This window comes from Macaca nemestrina, chromosome 13 (assembly GCF_043159975.1).
Source record: "Macaca nemestrina isolate mMacNem1 chromosome 13, mMacNem.hap1, whole genome shotgun sequence".
NCBI lineage: Eukaryota > Metazoa > Chordata > Mammalia > Primates > Cercopithecidae > Macaca > Macaca nemestrina.
The window spans coordinates 109,402,254-109,424,731 of NC_092137.1; the positions used below are offsets into that span (position 1 = coordinate 109,402,254).

The 22,478-nt window shown below is 36.6% G+C and overlaps 1 protein-coding gene and 1 pseudogene across 4 annotated transcripts in view; both read right to left on the minus strand.

The window, feature by feature from the left end:
- The window catches only part of LOC105471847 (GRIP and coiled-coil domain containing 2), a 64,369-nt gene that overhangs the window by 20,731 nt on the left and 21,160 nt on the right, over positions 1-22,478 (minus strand). For all 4 annotated transcript variants that reach the window (XR_011612019.1, XM_071077145.1, XM_071077144.1 and 1 more), the window contains 14 exons: positions 20,924-21,028; positions 17,901-20,372; positions 17,117-17,189; positions 14,405-14,505; positions 14,187-14,285; positions 7,568-7,687; positions 6,933-7,097; positions 6,203-6,307; positions 5,076-5,238; positions 4,523-4,623; positions 4,349-4,426; positions 3,608-3,745; positions 2,417-2,538; positions 182-358 (listed from right to left, as the gene is read on the minus strand). Coding sequence is in view for 3 of the 4 variants with exons in the window: in XM_071077145.1 (XP_070933246.1) it covers positions 182-358; positions 2,417-2,538; positions 3,608-3,745; positions 4,349-4,426; positions 4,523-4,623; positions 5,076-5,238; positions 6,203-6,307; positions 6,933-7,097; positions 7,568-7,687; positions 14,187-14,285; positions 14,405-14,505; positions 17,117-17,189; positions 17,901-20,372; positions 20,924-21,028 (4,019 nt within the window). In the remaining variant the exon portion in view is untranslated. The remainder of the gene's footprint in view (positions 1-181; positions 359-2,416; positions 2,539-3,607; positions 3,746-4,348; positions 4,427-4,522; positions 4,624-5,075; positions 5,239-6,202; positions 6,308-6,932; positions 7,098-7,567; positions 7,688-14,186; positions 14,286-14,404; positions 14,506-17,116; positions 17,190-17,900; positions 20,373-20,923; positions 21,029-22,478) is intronic.
- Positions 7,694-14,180, minus strand: LOC139357944 (transcription elongation factor SPT4-A-like; annotated as a pseudogene).

The window sequence follows — 22,478 nt, forward strand, 5'->3', positions numbered from 1 at the left end:
AAATACAAAAGCAACGTAAAAGGTGAAGCTCTAAGGTAGATAAAGCAAAGTTACCAAGCCTTTAGATATGTCTATTTTTTATTTTCTCATCTGCATTTATCTCAAGGAGCAACATATTAGAAGTTTCAACAAAGAAATACATTGCTGTCTGGTACAGCGTTAGTGCTGCTAACCACCTTACTTTTCCCGGAGTTCCGCCTCTTTGGACACAGTTTCCTGAAGCATCTTGTTGTGCCTTTCTAGCAGTGTATCATGTTCAGACTGCAATGTTTGAAGTTCAGATACATTCATCTGTAAGTTATTTTGGCTATCTTGTAATTTGATTTTTAGTTGGTCAATCAGCATTTCCAGATGTTCCCTAAAACAGAAATACAGTTTTAAAATTTTTTGAAAAAGGTGAATTTGATTTTGTGGTTTTAAATATAGTTAACCATTTAATCTTTCAATGTCATACTCTTGGATGATTCTAAAGGAAATATAATAGAAGAATTCAAGACTAGGATTAAATATAATACAAAAGATACAGCCAGATTTAAAATCTTAGGCACTATAGATTTACAAAAAATTTCTCCAAAATTTAGAATTTCATATTCAAAAAGGGGCATCAAAATAGCCTATTTTATGTTACAGGACTACGTCAGCTAAAGAAAAAACGTCACGTTACTTTTTTTTTTTTTTTTTTTTTTTTGAGATGGAGTTTGGCTCTGTTGCCCAGGCTGGAGTGCAGTGGCGCAATCTTGGCTCACTGCAACCTCTGCCTCCCAGGTTCAAGCGATTCTCCTGACTCAGCCTCCCGAGTAGCTGGGACTACAGGCACACACCACCACACTCAGTTAATTTTTTATTTTTAGTAGAGGCGGGGTTTCACCATGTTGGTCAGGTTAGTCTTGAACTCCTGACCTCAGGTGATCTGCCAGCCTTGGACTCCCAATGTGCTGGGATTACAGGTGTGAACCACCACACCTGGCGCACTCACAGTTCTTAAATTGTTGTTTTAAAAATGGTATGTCAGACCAAGTTACAGTGAAAGATAATCCCTGAAGAAAAGCAGGTCTTTTCAGACTTGGAAAAAAAACTAGGTGGAAATAGTTAAAATCCTAATTCTGCCACAATAAGTAAAATACACTATTAGTTTTTTTTTTTTTTAATGTATTTATATTATAAGAAAGTAGAAGCAACACAAAACATTTACATTCATATAATCTGAACTCAAAATTTAGGCATGGTCAAAAATGGCTCTTGAAAATGGTGACTTTTTTAATTTATGAAATGCATCAGTATCTAATTTCCCCTTTATATAATGGGCTAGTGGAGAGAAAATACCATGTTTCAATCTACAGTCTCTATATTTAATAGATTCCTAAATGAAAGTAACAGAAACATAAACATACAAAAATCCATAATAATTAGTCTTGTTTAGAACAGTAAGAGTCAGATGTAAAACTGCTTTGAATACTGAACTGCTACTCAAAGACAAAACACAGATGCCATGGAATGCCCTATCTCTTACTCCCAGTGCAAACAGGATTTGTATGCTACTTTTAAAGCAGCATAAACAACATACCATTCAAATAGAACTGAAATGGTCATAAACAAGAAAAGTTTAATTCTAGACCAAAATTCAGTATGAAATTTAAAATTTTTTGAAATAAGTAAAATATTTTAAAGCAACTTCTGTTTAACCTAAATTAATGGCAAATAAGTATACTTTGCATTTTAATTTTTCACTTCTGAATTTTCAAAATTGGAAAAACAAATCATAATGTAATTTTAATGCCGGTATTTCTACCATGACAAGATCTTATTAAGACCAGATTGAACTGTTAGTCTATTATCTCATATCCTGGCCTCACTGTGCACTTTAACATCTAATTTTAGAGTTTGTAACAGTGTCCTTTGTAATGAAGTTTCCCTGTTACTGTCTGCAGACACAGTGAAGCCAAGAAATCCTGTTTTCTTTGGTAACAATATACATAATTTCACAGTTGAAAATCATAATAGGATTTTAGGCCGGGTGCCGTGGCTCACGCCTGTAATCCCAGCACTCTGAGAGGCTGAGGTGGGTGGATCATCTGAGGTCAGGAGTTTGAGACCAGCCTGGCCAACATGGTGAAACCCTGTCTCTACTAAAAATACAAAAATTAGCTGGGCGTGATGGTGCATGCCTGTAACCCCAGCTACTCAGGAGGCTGAGGCAGGAGAATCACTTGAACCCGGGAAGCGGAGGTGACAGCAAGCTGAGATTGCATCACTGCACTCCAGCCTGGGCAACAAGAGCGAAACTCTGTCTCAAAAAAAAAAACCACACAAAAAAACACAAAAAAACCACACACAAAACATAATAGGATTTTCAATCTACTTGGTGAAGAACCTGCATTGTGGGAGGAAAACTCTGCATATTTAATTTAGACTTTACCTTTCTTGTTTAGCGCCCTCAGTTTCAGCCTGAGACATAGATTTATTTTTCTGTTGTTTTAGAACGTTATGAACTCGGACTTTGTAGCTCTCGAATTCAGAGGTTACAGTAGCTTGTTCTGCCTATAACATTTAAAAGAGAGAAACGTTTTGTATCATAACAGGGTCCTTCTATTTTCTTTCAGAGATTAACAAATTGAGATAAAAACCTGTTTTTTAAAGTAAGAAAAATGGCTGACATACTTTTTGGTTCCTTGATTAACCCAGCTAAAAAGTATACTTCTGTTGGCTTTACACTTAATTTTTTCAATTGATACATAATTGTACATATTTATGGGGTGCATGTGATATTCTGATGGATACACACAATGTGTAATAAGCAAATCAGGGTAATTAGGATATCCATTGCCTCAAATATTTATCAGGTCTTTGTGTTGGGAGGCCTTACACTTTTTAAAGGCCTCTCTTACACTTTTTAAAGGCCTCTCAATAATACATTTTTTTTTTTCTGATAAGAGATCCGTTTCTACCATGTCTTCTACCCTGGTAGATTAATTTACTAACCATACATTTTATAGTGGCACTATGTGCTTTTGGAACTTTATAAACATTTTCTCTTATGATATCCCTTTTATAAATTTGAGGCAAATTAACTCAAATAAATTATTTGAACTTCAGTTTTCAAAACAGAGTGGTAAGCGTTAAGTTCTAGGTCTTCCACTTTCCTGAAGTGATCTGCGAACTCCCACAACAGTGTTGCCATGATTGCTTAAATAAGACCTGCATCTAACACAACCACTGCACTTGGCCTGTTTTGGATGATGACAAGAAAGTAGGCCCCCACAGCCGTGCTACTAAAATGTTATTTTATCATCATTTAGCCCTCAGAAAGAACCGTAACACCTTCCTAATAAAAAAAAGTTTTACAAAGAAGTGGCACATAAATTGCAAAACAAGGTTGAAATGGAAAAAAACATCATGTTTTTCCTTTTGGCAAAAAAAGTGATCCAAATTATGACTGGGGTTGGCACGGGATTGGGGTTAGAGGCAGATTAACTGAACAGGTCTTAATCTAATAAGTGCTCTTAACAGCAAAATACTAAAAAGGGAGAGCACAGCCCTGGAGTAAACACCAATGACTAGCTGACAATAAAATCCCAGTGGCTTGCTGTGGCTGCTCTGAAGAACGCACCTTGGCGGCACGACTCTCCTCCTGTAGCGCTGTCACTCTCTGCCGGTACGCACTTAGCGTACGCTGGTGCTGTTCTGCAGAGGTTTTCAGGTGCTCGTGGATTTTGTGTTTCTCTGATGTTATTTCAGCCAGCTGTATCTGGGGGTAAATCTTTAAACTTAGCTTTAGCAAATCCTACCTTCACTAGTTAAAGAGGTTTTCCTTAAAACACAAACTTTAGGTTTGAGACATAAGTACATATAAGGCATAATTAAGTAGCGAAATATTTTTATGTATTATTCTTGAAAAAGAGACAAGTAGAACATTTTCTCACTAATTTATCTTTTCTTAAACCAACATCGATTAAAAAAAAATGAAAATCCCAGACTACATATTTAACATACAATATTTAAATACTTCAAGACATTATATATATAAAAATATATACAAACGTAGCAAACATAGAAAATCATTTTATAAACTGTTTCTTGTGACTGCAATATCATTTAGAAAGTTCAGATGCATGCTTATTTTGCACTATTCTACCGTGTATTACAAATTTCCAAATATATGAAAATAATCTAGCTTGAGCTAAACAATATACTCCAGTTATATACCAGACTTGATTTATTGTTGCAAATTCCTCAAAATGTTGAGGAATCTTTCTAAATATCCTTACAGGATAATTAGTAAAATCTCTGAATGGTACTTCACTTCTACATGAAAAAACATTTTTTTAATCTTAAAAAGTAAAAACCTTACTTTATAGACTTCTACTTGCTGCTGGCTTGCCTCCAGCTCACCTTTTAAAGATGCTTGAAGTATTAAGTGATCAGTTTCCTACAAGAATGAGAATCTTGGTTAAATTTTTAAAAATGTTATTCATAAATAAATTATGAATAAGTACTAAAATATGAAACTAAAAAATTAACATACTGCTTGCTTTGAATCTGCCAGTTCCTTTTTGGTTTTCACAAGCAATTGCTTGATTTTGGTGTTTTTTTCTTCATATTGTTGTACTGAAGACTGTAATGAAGCTAGCACAAGAAATAATTTCAGCAGAAAAAGATGAAACATTTTTTATGAGTGAATTTGAATACACAAATAATGTCTTCTTTGTATTGGCTTATCTTTAAAAGAAGCCTGTTTTAGCTTTTTATTATGGAATACTTCAAACATATGTGACAGTAGTAATAACAGTGCCATAAACTCTACTGTACCCATCTCCCAGCTTTTACAATTACAACCCATGACAATCTCAGTTAATCCAGACAACAGCAAGGTACTTAAGAAATGTTAAAGTGAATAAATGTGGACTATAAACATCTTAATGGCAAACAGTTTTACACCCATTCTGGACCCCAGTAACATTTATCCCGTTAAACACCCGACAGTGAAAGACTGGTGAAATAAACAAGAAATGCCCCCCACTAAATCAAGTTGTTATGATGAAATAATTAAAAGGTAAAGTGAACTTTATTTAACTCACTTATTTCTTCTTGTAGGGTTTCTTGTTTCTGTTTTTGAATTTTTATTTCTTGCTCCAAATCTTCTATCTTGTTGTTTTTATTACTTAACTTTTGATTTAGTTCTTTCATCAAACGTTCATAATCAGCTATTTCCATATTCATCAATGTGGTTTGTTGGGCATCCTGCACATTTTATAAATAAAAGATTTAGACAATAGTAGATCAGTTCATTTGTAAAATTGCTAAAATGATGCCACAGCAATAAATGGATGCTTTTCTGTAATACTCAAATCGTTTACACTGTAACGAAAAAATGAGGAGTTGGATATTTTCTAGTTTTTAATTTCACAAAATATTTTCTAATAGTTTAACCCAACTTTCTTAGTTTCATTTTATTTCATTATAACGAACTACAATGGGCAGTTGTAGCCTGTGGAGCTCTTATTTATAAAATACTAATATTTCAAGTGGCTCTTATATAATAGTACATTTCTTTTTAGCCTAATCTTTGAATGAGTAAAGTCAGCCAAAGTTTTAAGTATAATACAAATTTCAAGCTTTGACATTAATTAAATCTTAATGTGTCATACAACAATCATGTACATAAAATGAAATGTCAAACCAAAATCTTGTAACTCATGAGCCTAGATTCTTCTGAAAGGACTGGTACTTAGAGAAGTTAAATTTTCAATTTTTTGAGCAAATAATTTATAAAGCATTATTTTAGTACCACAAGTAACATTCTAAAATATTTCTTTTCAACATGTATAGAATAGTTTAACAATGCAGGCTGGGTGTGGTGGCTCACACCTGTAATCCCAGCTCTTTGGGAGGCTGAGATGGGCAGATCATTTGAAGTCAAGAGTTCAAGACAAGCCTCACCAAAATGGTGAAACTCCTTCACTACCAAAAATACAAAAAGTTAGCCGGGTGTGGTGGTGCATGCATGGAATCTCGGCTACTCGGGAGGCTGAGGCTCAATAATTGCTTTGAACTCGGAAGGCAGAGGTTGCAGTGAGCCGAGATCATGCCACTGCACTCCAGCCTGGACCACAGAGCAAGAACACAGAAAGAACAGAACAAACAGAACAACAAAACAGAACAATGTGAATATTACAACAATTTTGATCCTAGTGTTTTGTTTTACCTTTTTAACCAGCTCTAATTCTTGCATGGTTTTCTGAAGCTGTTTCTTTTCCTTTTGAAGTTGTACCTGAAGTTCTTCAAGTTCATTTACCGTAGTGGCATGTTCCTGAAATTAAAAAAAACAACCCACACAACCCAACCAACATTAAAAAGGTATTTTTAAGGGGCTTTAAAATAAATCTGACGGTCGGGCGCAGTGGTTCACGCCTGTAATCCCAGCACTTTGAGAGGCCCAGGCGGGCAGATCATAAGGTCAGGAGACTGAGACCATCCTGGCTAACACAGTGAAGCCCCGTCTACTAAAAACACACACAAAAAATTAGCTGGGCTTGGTGGTGAGTGCCTGTAATCCTAGCTACTCGGGAGGCTCAGGCAGGAGAATGGCGTGAATCTGGGAGGCGGAGCTTGCAGTGAGCTGAGACTGCGCCACTGCACTCCAGCCTGGGCAACAGAGCAAGACTCCGTCTCTAAATAAATAAATAAATAAATAAATAAATAAATAAAATAAATCGGACACACTAAAATACAAAAAGTTTGGTAATATTTCAATGTTTAAAATATATACACCCCCAGATCACAGCATGGATTCTCAAATTTATGGTTGGTATTAAGGAATTAATGAACTGTGCTGTATTCATAAATGCTACTTTAGTAAGTCTTCCCTTCATTTAAATAATATTTTGGTAAATGCATCATATATATGTGAATCAATCTCGCAGGATTGTTTTTACCTTTATCTTCTGTTCTTTCTGAAGTTTTTCAGCTTCTAATTCTTTGTCTACCATTGCTTTGGCTCTCTGGACTTCTAAAATCTGTACTTCTAATAATTTGGCATTAGACTGTAGTGTCTCAATACGAGCCAGCAGATCTTCATTATCAGAATTTATTTTTTCACACTGAAATGACCAATGATTCATTACTATAAACATGCAGAAAACATATACAGCAAAGAAGAATGAACAGGTACATTAATGAGAATACTGGCATAGTGTGACAAATGAAGATTTCAAAGTCCATGCTACAGAACGATAATGTTAAATTAAGAGTAAGTTTTAAAATCTGTCACTGAAACACTAATATGGTAAACCTTACAAGAGACCAGGTGCACTGGCAGAGTAAAGAGCAGAAATGAAAAACCCACCCCCAACCAACCAACCAATCCTCTAGGGGAATTAAGACTAGAATAAGCAAGATAGTTGCTAGCTGTTTCGTCTTATTCTTCTCTCACAAGTGGGGAGGAGGGTAAAGTGGGGGGTGGGGGGAACAAATTCTGTTTCCGACTATTTTTTTTTATGTTTATGCACAAAGTATTGAGATTAAAATACACCTGTTATAGTTTTCATTTTTGAATTTATTAAAAAATTACCTGCAAAGTCGAATTTCTTAGTTGTCTTGTAAGGTCTTCAACATGATGCTCAAAATTGTTAGCACGTTCTTTTTCCACATCCAGTTGCTCTGACTGCTTTTCATATTCTAATAAAAGATTCTTCAATAAAAGAAGGATTTAACTTTGGTATATTATTATGCATTCAACAGGTCAGACTTTATCATCAAGCCACCTTAAGATTCATGAGTCCATTCTGGATGCTTAAAATATTTACCCAAGTTGAACAGAATACCTAACTGGCATTAGGTAATAAAAATAGCACATTTTGGAAAACTTTTAGTATTGGAGGGTGGGGGAAATGTATGAAAGGAGAAGAAAATTTTAAATACAAACAATATAATAGCTCCAAGGTTAAATAGTCTACTCATTAACAACAATGAACTTCCAAAATGTAAACACAACTTAAGGATAGAGGATAAAAAGTTTAACCTGGATACCTAACTCCACCTGAAGAATTCTGATGAGAGAAATACTCCAGGCCTGGCCTAATATATGGTAAAGGTGCTAATGAAAGAACACTGGAAGACATTCATAGATTTAGTTTCTCATACTCTGCAGTGACACCTTCAATATTTCCTGAAGAATCCAAAGCCAACTGAATTTGCTTTGATATTCCCAGTTGGCCTACTGAAGGACAGAATGATCAGACTTTTTTTTGCCACACACAAGCTAATTAGGTTATCCACCAAAATATGTAAATGAGATTGTTTTGAGACTACATGTAGTTCTTTATGTTCTTCTCTCTCTCCTTCCTTATAAATCCTGTTTTTGCCTTTGTTTCTGGAAAACTTCTATTCTTCCCACAAATGTGCATGCAAAATTACTAGCAAAATGGTGTTTTTTTTTTTTTTTTTTCCTAGAAGTTCATATTTATCGACATTTGACCTAGAGTCCTCAGCATAAGGAAGGCACAGCCCTGGGCCATGGGTAGGAAAATCAGCATCCTACTCTCTCCTCAATTCCATCTGTTAATCCACCAACCCAAATCCCTCCCACCCCACTTGTAGTCCAAAGAAGATAAAATGATAAAATGATGTGCTGCTCTCTCAACAGTCAGCTGAGTCTGAATTGGAGGGAAGGAAGTATTTGAAGTTCTGCTCATTTAGTTCCAGAACAAGAAATAAGCAGAGGCAGGAGGTGGAGAGCAAAGATGCTGGTAGCCCTGCAGCTTGCTAGGTTTTTATAGCTGTGTCTCTGGATTTGTAGGCACTTCGACTTTTCAGCTCCCACACAATTCCTTGAGGCAGGCAACCAGTGACCGACACCGCATATACACCTGGCTTAAAGTCACTGACTCGCTGCCACTTGGAGACCCAGCTGTCCTCTGGACTCATCATCACAATGATTCCATCAAAGGAAGAGCTGGTGGAGTCATACGCCATCTCTCAGTTACCTTTCGTTTGTAGATATGCATCACAACTGTCAAAACCATCACATTCAAACTGGTCTATAGTCTTGACCAGTCAACACAGCAAACAGGCCCACAGATGCCGCAGGTCCTTCGGCACCATCTCCAGGGCCATCTTCTCTGATGGGAAGAGCAACAGAGAGGTAGATGGCCACAGCCTGCGCACCCGCAGGAAGTAAATGGTGTTTTTAAAAAAATTTTAACTTTTCATTTCAGGGGTACATGTGCAGGTTTGTTATGTAGGCAAACTTGTGTCACAGGGGTTTGCTGTACAGATTATTTCACCATCCAAGTATTAAGCCTAGTACCCATTAGTTATTTTTCCTGATCCTCTCCCTCCTTCCACCCTCCGTTAGGCCCCAGTGTCTGTTGTTCCTCTGTATGTGTCCATGTGTTCTCATCATTTAGCTCCCACTTGTAAGAGAGAACATGTGGTATTTGGTTTTCCGTTCCTGCATTAGTTTGCTCAGGATAGTGGCTTCCAGCTTCATCCATGTCCCTGCAAAGGACATAATCTCATATTTTTTTATGGCTGTGTAGTATTCCATGGTGTATATATACCAATTTTCTTTATCCAGTCTACCACTGACAGGCCTTTAGGTTGATTCCATGTCTTTGCTATCATGAATAGTGCTGCAGAGAACATACGCGTACATGTGTCTTTATTACACAATGACTTATATTCCTTTGGGTATATACCCAGGAACGGGATTGCTGGGTCAAATGGTATTTCTGTTTTTAGGTCTTTGAGGAATCTGTTTTCCACAATGGCTGAACTAATTTACACTCCCACCAAAAGTGTAAGTGTTCCTTTTTCTCTGCAACCTCACCAGCACCTGTTATTCTTTTGACTTTTTAATAGCAGCCATCCTGACTTAAGTGAGGTGGTATCTAAATGTGGTTTTATTGTTAGCACAGTGTTTACGTTTTCTTGCAAAGTTTACTTTTGGAAGTTCCACTGAGATACTATGCGTAAAAGAGAAATGACATTAACCAAGAGGACTGTGAAGCCTGGCAGTGGCCTTCCTCTGGACCTGGACCTCTTACGTCCTTGGCTCACCTCTGCAGGCTTCTCCGGTGGGTTTTTTTTTTTTTTGAGATGGAGTCTCTGTTGCCAGGCTGGGGTGCAGTGGCGCGATCTTGGCTCACTGCACCCTCCGCCTCCCAGGTTCCAGTGATTCTCCTGCCTCAGCCTCCTGGGTAGTTGGGATTACAGGCACGTGCCACCACATCCGGCTAATTTTTATATTTTTAGTAGAGACAGGGTTTCACCATGTTGGCCAGGCTGGTGTTGAACTGACCTCAGGTGATCCACATGCCTCAGCCTCCCAAAGTGTTGGAATTACAGGCATAAGCCACTGAGTCTGGCCTCTGGTGGGTCTTCTGGGGCATTTACACTCTTTTGGATCGTGCTTGCCAGATCTTTTTTTTTTGAGATGGGGTCTTGCTCTGTCGCCCAGGCTGGAGTGCAGCGGCGCAACTTCAGCTCACTGTAACCTTTGTCTCCTGGGTTCAAGTGATTCTCCTCCCTCAGCCTCCCAAGTATCTGGGACTATAGGTGTGTGCCACTACGGCCAACTAATATTTGTATTTTTAGTAGAGACAGGGTTTTGCCATGTTGCCCAGGCTGGTCTCAAACTCCTGAGCTCAGGCAATCTGCCTGCCTAGGTCTCCCAAAGTGCTAGGGTAACAGGTGTGAGCCACCATGCCCGGCTCTTGCTTCCCAGATCAGATCCTTGACTAATGCACTTTTGTTTCTAATTCTGATCTACACATGGTGAATTATTTGACTCAACTGGTGGCTGACTGTTAGAATCTGAATTTTGATTTTATAGTCTATCCGTTTAGTGATTTCGAAAAGTGGTAGAAGACAGCACTTGGGAATCTAGAATCTGCCTTATTTTTTATTTTTTTTGAGACGTTGTCTTGCTCTGTCACTAGGCTGGAGTGCAGTGGTGCGATCTTAGCTCACTGCAACCTCCATCTCCCTGCTTCAAGCAATTCCCCTGCCTCAGCCTCCCGAGTAGCTGGGACTACAGGCACACACCACCACATCCGGCTATTTTTTTTGTATCTTTAGTAGAGAGGGGGTTTCACCATGTGGCCAGACTGGTCTCGAACTCCTAACCTCAGGCAGTCCTCAAGCCACGGCCTCCCAAAGTGTGTTTTTGTATGTTTATTTATCTGAGTCTGCTACTTCCTGGCACACATGCACACAGGGCTGAGGTATCACTAAGGTCTTTTCTTTTCCATAGAAAGAAGATTCTGTGCTTCTTTTATATTTGGGTAGGCTCCTCTAAAAATCAGAGATATTTATCCACTTAGTCTCTAACTGGCCTTCTTCATTTTTACTCATTCTGGTTCCATTGCTGTCAATAGCTGTAAAAACTGAATTGCTATGCCAAGGCATAATAAATAATGGCTCCCTATGGGAAATTCTGATTTTAATCAAGTATTATTCCTAAGGGGAGTCTTGGAACAAAAACAAATGCCAGGCATACAAGAGTCTACTTTTACTTTCCGTATGTAGGGTAGATACTTCTAAACATCCGAATAATTATAAATTATTGTTCCTCTAGGACTCCTGTGTGTTCAGATCTTTTAATAAACTGATACAAGTTATTACAAGTGATGTGAACACTGAAAAAAATAGCCAAATTAACAAACTCCAAAATTATTCAGTATCTTTATAATGATGCATCCTGAAGAACTTAAGAGTGTAGGTATATGTGTTTTTAAAAGTGATCATTCTTAAACATTTCAGCACTTCTGGTTCTACCTTAAATCCTGTCACATTTTTATACATGTTTATATTACATATGAAAATATGGTAATGAAATTTGAAAATTTAAATCTACACATGACAAAATTAGTATGCTCATATATAAAGATCTTATAAATCCATTAAAAAACCCATTTAAAATTTATATATGGGCTTCTTCATAAGAGCAAGTTACATGAGGAACTTGCTTCTTTACATTTTAAGAGACCTTATAATCAATTAATTTCTTCCAGAGGTACACCAGGCATATCAATTTCAAATAGTTAAATCTTTCAATCTTTCCCTTTGTAATTCATTAAAATACTTTAGGTAGGAGTACAGTGGTACAATCTCCTCGCTCACTGCAACTGCCACCTTGCATGTTCAAGTGATTCTCGTGCCTCAGCCATCAGAGTAGCTAGGAATACAGGCGTGTGCCACCATGCCCAGCTAAATTTTGTATATTTTGTAGAAATAGGGTTTCACTGTGTTGGCTAGGCTGATCTCAAACTCCTGGACTCAAGTGACTCACCCACCTCGGCCTCCCAAAGTGCTGGAATTATAGGCGTAAGCAACTGCACCCGGCCTAAATTTAGTATTTAAAGTTTGAAAAAGTCTTTTGTATCTAGAAGTCAGTTAAAGGATCAAGTATTTCATTCTAGGTTTTTAAAAAATATTTTTCACAAAATTTTTTAATCCATCCAGAATACATTTTGGTACGTGGAGCGAAATAAAAAGCTAATTCCTTAGAAGGAATTTCTTTCTTCATTGGTTTCTGTTTCAAATTTTACTGGGATGGTATAGCTTAGTGGATGAAACAACAGATCTGGAACGAGACTGCCTGAATTCAAATTCCAGCTCTGCTCTGTCACTTGTTCTGTGACCCGGAGGTCTCTTAAGAAATCTGAGTCTGCGACTTTTGAGTTCTTTAATCGATTTATGCCTCAGAGTCCTCACTTGTAAAGTGTTGATGCTAATATACTTGGGGGTTGTTTTGAGAATTAAGTGTATTGAGATATGTAAAGTGCTTAGAAGAGAGCCTGGCACCTGTTTGTTGTTATGCGGAAGTAACTATCTCTTCTGCTATGTTAATCTGTACCATTCCTGCATCAGAATTCTACCACATTACTGTAATTCTGTCATAAGTTTTAGTGTCTCTTTCAGTAGGATGTCACTTTATTCTTTTCATTAAAAAAAAAAATTTAGCTGCTCTTGCTAGTTTTTTACTTAAAACTTAGAATTTTGTGTCAAGATCCAGCCAAAAAAAAAAAAAAATCTAAAATGTTTAATGAATTTGTTTTAGAATTTATAAGCCAATTTGAGAACTGATAGTTCAAATATAGTCAGTCACCGTACGTAAGTTTTGCAGTTTTTTTCACTGAGTGCCAAAACTTCTCATTTAAGTGCTTCTTAAGATTGGATTTTATGACTGTTGTGGTATTTTTTTTTTCATCAAATCCTGCCTGATTACCGCTCACTCTCTTCTCCCTACCCAACTAACTTTTCTACATAGTATGTATCTTCTATTTTTGTATGTTTGCCTGTTATTGCCATTGGGATTTTTTTAAGTCCTAAGAGGACAGGAACTTAGTCTATTTGGTTGACCTCCAACTTGCCCCAGAACTCAGAACTCAGTCTGCCATATAAAATTTGCTGAATGAATACCTGAAGAAATGTAGTGATGTCTATCTTGCGTTCAGTGATTTTGTTGTACTTTCATTTTTAATTCTTGTATTTTTAATAATACATTTTCGTGTTACTAAGATAAACAAGCATATTGCCTCCAAATAACAATGCTTCACCTTGTTTAAGCTTCAGGTTTATTCACTTGGCCAGAAAAATATCAAATAATCGTAGTAGTAAAAGGTTATCTTTTTGTTACTGATTTTATTAGGAAATCCCAAAACAAAATTTTACTTTTATAAACAACAGTTTAAAGGCACTATTTAGGCCAGGTGCAGTGGCGCATGCCTGTAATCCTAGCACTTTGGAAGGCCGAGGCAGGTGGATCACGAGGTCAGGAGTTCAAGACCAGCCTGGCCAGCATGGTGAAACCCTGTCTCTACTAAAAATACAAAAATTAGCCGGGCATGGTGTCATGCGCCTGTAGTCCCAGCTACTCGGGAGGCTGTGGCAGGAGAATTGCTGGAACCTGGGGGCAGAGGTTGCAGTGAGCCAAGATTACACCACTGCACTCCAGCCTGGGCGACAAGACCGAGACTTCATTAAAAAAAAAAAAAAGCATGCCATTATTTAAAGCTTAACCACTTTAAAATCTTGATGTTAGGATTCTATTACATTGCACTCCAAAACAGAATATTTACTGAAAAATACAAGGTGACTGTTTTGTGGACAATAGTTTTATATTTCCACTACATTTCTTAGAAGTTATAACTTTTATAACTTGTTATTAAAATGACTATTTTTACCTTATAGCTTTCTGCTGCTTGAATGAGATCTCTCATGGAAGCAGATAACTGGTCCTTTTCTGACCGAAGAGATTCAAGTTCTTCCCTTACAGTCTGGGTCTGTTTTAAATACAAGCAAAATTAAAGAGGTTTTTGTTTGTTTTTTTTAATGGATAGAAAAACTCTTGATTTTTTAAAATATAAGATTCCTGAATCTTACATTTTTAAAGTAAGCTCACCTCTTTTCTGCTGGAATCTAGTTCTTTCTTTGCCTTCACGGCAACTAATTTTATCTTATTTATTTTCTCCTCCTTTTCTTTGCCTTCTTTTTCCAGATTTTCTAAAAATAGAAAATATATGGATTACATACGAACTCAAAAGGAAAAAATTCAAATTACTTGCTTATTTTAGCCCTAGATTATTTGGAAGCACAAAATTGGTAATTTGATATTAAAATAAGCAGTAAAAACAGTAATACCATTTTTTAAAGTGGAAGCTTATTTGTTATGTGAGGCAATGTAAAAAGTTTCCATTGTCTTTAATTCTCCAAAATAGTCTACTTTTCTCTAGCCATTTCATAAGTTTCTAGGAATTACAGGCTTTTAAACCTTCTCATTAGATTTCCTGGAAATGCAGGTATGCCAGGACTTTAGATAATAGTGTGCCAATTAGGATCAAGTATTGGAGATATCAGATGCAGATCAGTATTTATGCTCCATAGGTACACTCTTCCTCTTGGCTGGTGGGTCTGACTTTCCCAACTAAACCTGTAATATGTTTTACCTATCCAATATGGATCTCTCTGTTAACTTCTTTAGCTACCTACCCCATTTGAACTCCAGAGTTCAGGACTTCTTGGTATTTGTTTCTAAAAATTCAGTTATGATCCAAATTTCTGTCCTGGCCTATTAATTTACTTGCAGCGGTACCTTCCCTCTGGCTACCATAGTGAAGTGTCTCTGTGTGGAGCAAAGGCCAATCGTTCCACATCTGCATTTCATCCTATGTCTCCTTACCTACTCAAGCATCAGAGCAACAATTCTCCCTCCTTCTCCAGCAGCAATTTTCCCCTTTCTAGCAGATTTTTTCCCAATATTTTATAAACATGCAACAAGAAAAATTACCATCAAGAAATTAAGGCCAGGAATAAATAGTGAAAGCAGTTAAAGAGGGTAGGGGATAGGTGAAACATCTCAAACATGCTGTTATTCTTCCCATAAAATAAAAAATTAAACCACAAGGTCCCTCTAGTTTTGTCCCATTGTTTTTTCTTTCCCCTATAGCAAATCCCTTGAAAAGAGTCATCTATATATGCTCTCAAACATTGCCTCCCCCATTTTTTTCTAGTATCAACTGCAATCAAGCTCTGGTTCCAGCATGTCATGGACACTGACCTCTTTGTTGCTTAAGGCAGTGGTCTTAAGTGTTGCTTAAGGCATCTTATTTGATACATCAGGAGCACTAGCAATGGCTAACCACTTTTTCCCTCTTGAAGCACTTCACTTCCTGTCACTTGCCTTAGCTTTCAAGACATTTTATGTTCCAGGTTTTCCTACCTCACTAGCTGCTCCTTCTCAATTTCCTGTGTTGTCTCTATCTTCTCTATCTTTACATGAATGGACAACTGTCTCTGGTCTCCATCTTTTGGCTATACTCCCTTAATAATTTCAATCTCCCAGCTTTTTTTTTTTGTTTTTTTTTGAGACGGAGTCTTGCTCTGTCACCCAGGCTGGAGTGCAGTGGCGTGATCTTGGCTCACTGTAAGCTCCGCCTCCTGGGTTCACGCCATTCTACTGCCTCAGCCTCCCAAGTAGCTGGGACTATAGGCACCCACCACCATGCCCGGCTAATTTTTTTTTGTTTTGATTTTTAGTAGAGACGGGGTTTCACAGCGTTAGCCAGGATAGTCTCCATCTCCTGACCCCGTGATTTGCCCACCTCGGCCTCCCAAAGTGCTGGGATTACAGGTGTGAACCACCGGGCCCCCTCTCTCAGCTTTTATGCCCACTCTTTAACTACAAATATTTATCTCTAGCTTAGGTCTCTCCCCTTAACTCCAGATTTGCGTAGCATTCTAACATCTCTATTTGGACTGGTATTTCAACTTACTTCTAAAACTGAACATCCCAATCTGCCCCAATAACCTATTATAAACAACTGGGAATTATTCTACTCTTCAACTTCCCTTACCCTAATCTAATAGGGCACTAAATTCAGGGATCATTGGCACATTACATACTTCTAAGTCTTTGTTTCCTGATCCTTATATGGGAATAAGAGAGCTATTCTATAATGTTACTGTGAGGAATAAATGGATAAGATAAAGCCCTAACTCCTCTGCATATCAATCATACTGTTGGGTTCATGATCTGGCTCTTATCTCTCCAGGAACTTTCTAGTATGTGCCTTGATGTATGCTATATGTCAATCTACAAGCACCTGCTCTTCCTTCTTCCTAGAATACCTTTCTTCCCGTGTAAAATTTCTCATTCTTCAAGACTCGGCTAAAAGCACTATTCTATGCTGCTTTTCTTAACTCAAAACAGTGTAAGTTCCTATGTTGTCAGTACTGTATCTTGTCCACACCTCAAACTACTGCAATAACAGTGAGATCTTTGAGCACATGGTCTGTACCTCAACCACTTTTCTATCACCAGTGTCTAGAATAATTGGGCATTTAAATAAAGTTTGCTAAATAACTGAAAAATCCAAAATAAATCAGGAAACCATTTATAAATCACACCAATCTTGCCTGGGTTAAACAATAGAAAGTAACACTTTTGAAAGAGAAGGTAAACAGGTGTCAGAGGGGCAAGAATGTGAGCTCGAGGAAAAGACAGCTACGAACTGTGCTTTTAACAACACATTATTTGGCTACTGTATTTCCCAATCTATTCTAACACTAACAAGAATCTGTCTAATTGTGACAACATCTGTAAAACCATAGTTACCTAATTTTTCTTCCAACTCTTTTACTGAAGACAGAGGATCATTTTGTACAGAAGGTGATTTTGCTAAGGAATCCTAGATTTTACAGGGGGAAAAAACAAAACAAAACAAAATAAAAATCAGAATCAGAATTCATTTTCCATAATGAACCGGCCATCATGTTAAGTATAAGAAAATCATTATCAAAGAGAATTCCTACAAAAAGCAATTTGGTCACAGATTTTCCCTTGTTAGACCAGAAAATTAATACTGACCTTACTATGCATATGGCATTTACTATTTTAAAAAAATAGTAACCAAGGCCAAGATGGATAACCTGATACATCAAATACATGTGTAATAAGGAAATGAATAAATGACTTTTATTCTTTAATTTTTAAAGAAAACCCTAAAAATTTTAGCAATACCACCAAAGCTCACTCTCTTGCTTAAAAGTGCTCTTTACAAAAGATAACTAGACATTTCACACAAGAATGAAACTCAAGTTTTTTCATGTTTAGTTGTTTTGCTAGCGACTGATAAACTTCTGACCAAGACATTTAAATCCCTAATCATTTACTCTTCTATAAACTCAAGATTTTAAAATTATCTAAAACTCCCCAAAAATAAATGTAATAAACTGGACATACAACATGGAAATGTCTAACGCACTTTTCAGAAAGTTGCCACTTGAACTTGAATGGTAAAAATTTACTTTTGATGTCAAGGTGTAAAAATGTTTAACGTATATATTTTAGAGTTGAACTAAGAATTTATTTGAAACAATACAATTCAAATGAACAGTACCTTTAATAGTATCAACTCTGCTCTCGTATCTCGTAATTCTGATTCTTTTTGTTCTAGTAACGGCTTTAGGTTTTCATGTTCCTTTATAGAACATTTTTCTTTTTCATTATGGATTTCATTTTTGTTACATGTTTGAGATACTTCTTCAACTTGAATTAGAAGATTCTGATTTTCAAGCCTTGTTTTTTCATTAGCATTCTTCATTTCTAGAAGATCATATTGCAGGGCCTCTTTTTCTGACTGGTTTTCTTCTAACTCTTTCCTTAAGAGAACTTTCTCTTGCTCATAGTCTCTCAATAAAGACTTAAGTTCTTCACACTGAACTACACTCTCTTCTTGAAGGCACTTAATCTCTTTTTCTAACTCGAATACCTTTTTATCACACTGAAAAACCAGGTTGCATTTTTCCTCATTTATTTTTGCCAAGGATTCACTGACTGCCTGTAGGATATTAACAACATCTTTCTCTTCACCGTCTTCTGAAACTTCAGACCCCATATCTTTAAGAAAACCATACAACTGAGTTTTGACAAATAACTTCTGAACTTGTTCATTTTCAAGCAATTTATTTAAATTATCTCGCTCTTCAACCATTAACTGAAGTTTCTTTTCTAATTCAGTAATATGTTCTTTAAGGATAACATCATTTTTTTGAGACAAAAAAACTTCCAAATCCCTACTCAATTGTTTTTTTTCTGAACTGAGTTTATTGTTTTCCTCATAAAGAGACTTCACTTCAGCTGACAATACTTCTTTGTCTTCAGAGAGAACTTTCATTTGAACCATAAGTTTTTCTAGTTTTTGGTCATTTTGATCCTTTTCTTTTAAAGTCTCCTCTAGTCCTCCTGTTAATTCATTTACCTTTTGTTCTAGTTCACTGTTGTACTGGGTTGTCTGCTCTACTTTCTTCCCAAGTTCAAGAATCAATCTTTCTTCCCTCTCACATTTCTTATGGAAATTATCCATTTCTTCATAGGAATTTTTCAGTTTATTTATAAAATCATCTTTTTCCTCAGTAAGAGAATTTATCTTTGCTTCTAATTCTTTTAACATGGTATCTCTTTGACTGAGACTAAGTAAGTATACTCCATTCTTTTCTTCAAGGTTCTTTATGGTATTTTCAAGTTCTGGTACCAATTCTTGTTGAGATAGTAACTTTTCATTTTCTCCCTGGAGGTGATTCACAGTTTCGAGAAGAGCATCTTTCTCAGTAAAGGCAGTTCTGAGCTTCTGCTGCAGTTCATGAACATCAGATGCTTGCTGTTGCTTCATTGATTCAAATTCTTGACTTATTTTTCCAGCAGATTCCCCCAGTTCTGTTTGTAAAATTTCCATAATCTCTCGTAAACTCTCATAATTTAAAATTGCTTCTTGCTTTTCTTGCTGTAGGTTGTCACACTGTTCCTTAAGACCCTGTATTTCAAACATTAATGTTAATTTTTCTTTTTCTGAATCTGACAAAAATGTCTCATTTAGCTCTGATATTTCTTTTTGATGTTGTTCCTTAAGACTCTGTACTTCTTTGTTATGCTGTTCTACGGTACAGCAAAACTGTTTATTTAAACCTGCTAGCTCAGATTTTAATTTTTCAATTACACAGCCCTGTTCTTCTTTAGCTAGTAATAACTCATTAATTTTAAACTCTAAGTCTTCCCGTTCATGAAAAAACTCATCCTTTATATGTTGAGCATCCATTTCAAGTTTTAACTTAAGATTATTCATATAAGTTACCTCATCTTTTAAGATACTATGTTGAGATTCAAGTTCTTTTAAGGTATCTTCTAAGTGTTTGACTTTTTCATTTACTACTTGTTCTACAAATGTATTTTCTTGGAAGAGAAGAGAACACATCTGATTGTCTTGGTTTGCATTTGAGGTGGCTTTCCTTAAATTTTCTAACTCACATTCATATTTCTCCTGGATGTTCTTTTCACTTGCCTCACATTGTTTTACTAAGTTCTCTTTTAGCTCATTCAACTTATTTATCTCTGTTTCATGTTCCTTAGCTGATGCTTCAATCTGGCACATTAATTCTTTCACCTCTTCTTGGTGTATAGCTTTCAACTGTGAAAGTTCCTCCTGCAAACTATTAATATTTTTTTGGTAATGCTGAGAATTAGCCTCAATGATATTTTGGAGTTGAGTAACTGTTTCCTTCTTTTCATCAGTGGTAGCGTCTAATTGCTTTTGCAGATATAAAATTTGCTCCTCAAAGGCTGGCCTAATTTTCTCAATCTCTTCTTGTAGTTTTTTAACATTATCTTCAGAGTTGTTCTGAAACTTAAGTTGTTCTGAGAGCTCTAATTGCTTATTCATTGCTTCTTCCAGTTCCTTTTGTAAGTTAGCTTTGTCTTCACTGTATTTGGCACGTACCGCCATCAATTCATTTTTCAAATTTTCAATTTCTTTCACATAGTTTATATGTGATTGTTCCAACTCCTTATGTGCATCTTCCATCTTAGTTACAGAATCCTATTACAAAACATAAGCACACATAAATTATTTAAGTAAGACAAAAGAAGCCTCTGCCCTTAGGAAAAATATTAGCCACAAATTAAGTAGAGAGAAAAGTAAATAATAAACGTATTTGGAGAAACATGATACTGATATTCCAATAATTCTCCTTAGGTGCTGCCTATCTAAAGTATGACAATATACATCTACAATATTAGATCTACAACTCAAATTAGCTCAGACCTAATAGGCAAGAAACAGAAGCATGTCTCTGAATAGCCTAGAACTAAAGAGATAACGGTATTTAGTCATGTGTGAAAATCAACTTACTTTTTTTTGCTTTTATTAAAGAATAGCATTATAGCTGTAAAAAAGATAAAGCAACAAGTAAATTCACCTCTGTTGCTGTATAGTTAGGTGATTCAGTTTTCTTTTAAAATCTCAATCTCAGTTTCTTTGTTTATATTACAAAATGTTAATCAGATTAGATGCTTTTTAAAGTCTTACCTCTAAAATTAGTGACCACACTATATAAGTTAATAAAAAAGAACACTAAAATATTGACTTACCTCAACCTCTTGCTTCATTTTTATATTTTCCTTTTTCAGAGAAAGACACTGTTGCTCAGTCTCTGCTTTTTCCAGAAGAATAGCATCCAGACGTTCAGTTAATGCCTATTTTAGAACAGGATTTATATGCCTGGGGTTAAAAAAATGGCGGATTGACCACATGCATAATTTTCTCCTGACCTTTTCAAAACACCCTAAAGTGAGAATAAGAGATTTTTAAAGGTAGAATACATTAAGCAAAGAGAAAAGGAGAAAAGACATAAGGGTAAGAGAAATTTCAACACATTTTTGGAAAACTGAATTATGGAGGAGGATGAACTGAATTAGAAGCAGGAAGAAAGCTATAACCTAAGGACCTACACAAGGAAACACATATGAGAACCTGGCAAATATTTTGCAGAACTGAAATGCTCAGAATTGGAGGCAACAGATATTGTTGAGGGAGGTGTAATGTGTGGGCTCAAAAATTGGGGATTGGTCAACAATCTGAATAGGGACCAGTCAGAGAGTAAGTAAGAAATAATCTATGTCCTTCTCCCATCAGAGACAGGTTATTCTCTGCAGAAAATAAAGAGGAAGTTAATGAGATGGAAAAAAAAAACTCAATAAGCCAAGAGTCAGCTCTTTTAAGACAGCTATCAAAATAGACACCTTTTAGTAAAACTGATCAAAAGACAGAATTTCCAAAAAATAATACAGTGTAAAAGGATGCACATCTACATAAGTCGGGCATGGTGGCTCATGCCTGTAATCCTAGCACTTTGGGAGGCTGAGGTGGGCAGATCACCTGAGGTCAGGAGTTCGAGACCAGCCTGGACAACATGGTGAAACCCTGTCTCTACTAAAAAATACAAAGAAAATTAGCTGGGTGTGGTGGTGGGTGCCTGTAGTCCCAGTTACCCTGGAGGCTAAGGCAGGAGCATTCCTTGAACCCAGGAGGTGGGGGTTGCAGTGAGCCAAGATTGCTCCACTGTACTCTAGCCTGGTCCAGCCTGGGTGACAGAGCAAGACTATGTCTCAAAAAAAAAAAAAAAAAAAAAGAAAGTTAAAGAAAATTATTATGAGTAACTATTTGTCAATAATAATGAAAACTCAATGGAAATGGATTCCTATAAAAATAAACCTTGGCTGGGCGCGGTGGCTCAAGCCTGTAATCCCAGCACTTTGGGAGGCTGAGACGGGTGGATCACGAGGTCAGGAGATCGAGACCATCTTTGGCTAACACGGTGAAACCCCATCTCCACTAAGAAATACAAAAAACTAGCCAGGCGAGGTGGCGGGCGCCTGTAGTCCCAGCTACTCGGGAGGCTGAGGCCGGAGAATGGCGTGAACCCGGGAGGCGGAGCTTGCAGTGAGCTGAGATCCGGCCACTGCACTCCAGCCTGGGCTACAGAGCGAGACTCCATCTCAAAAAAAATAAATAAATAAAAAATAAACCTTTACTGACTCACAAAAAATTTAAAAAGCATAATACTATATTTAAAAATCAAAAAAACAGTTAAAAATTGTCCACCAAAGACAACAGGAGGAATAGATGGTTTTTAAGCTGAGTTCT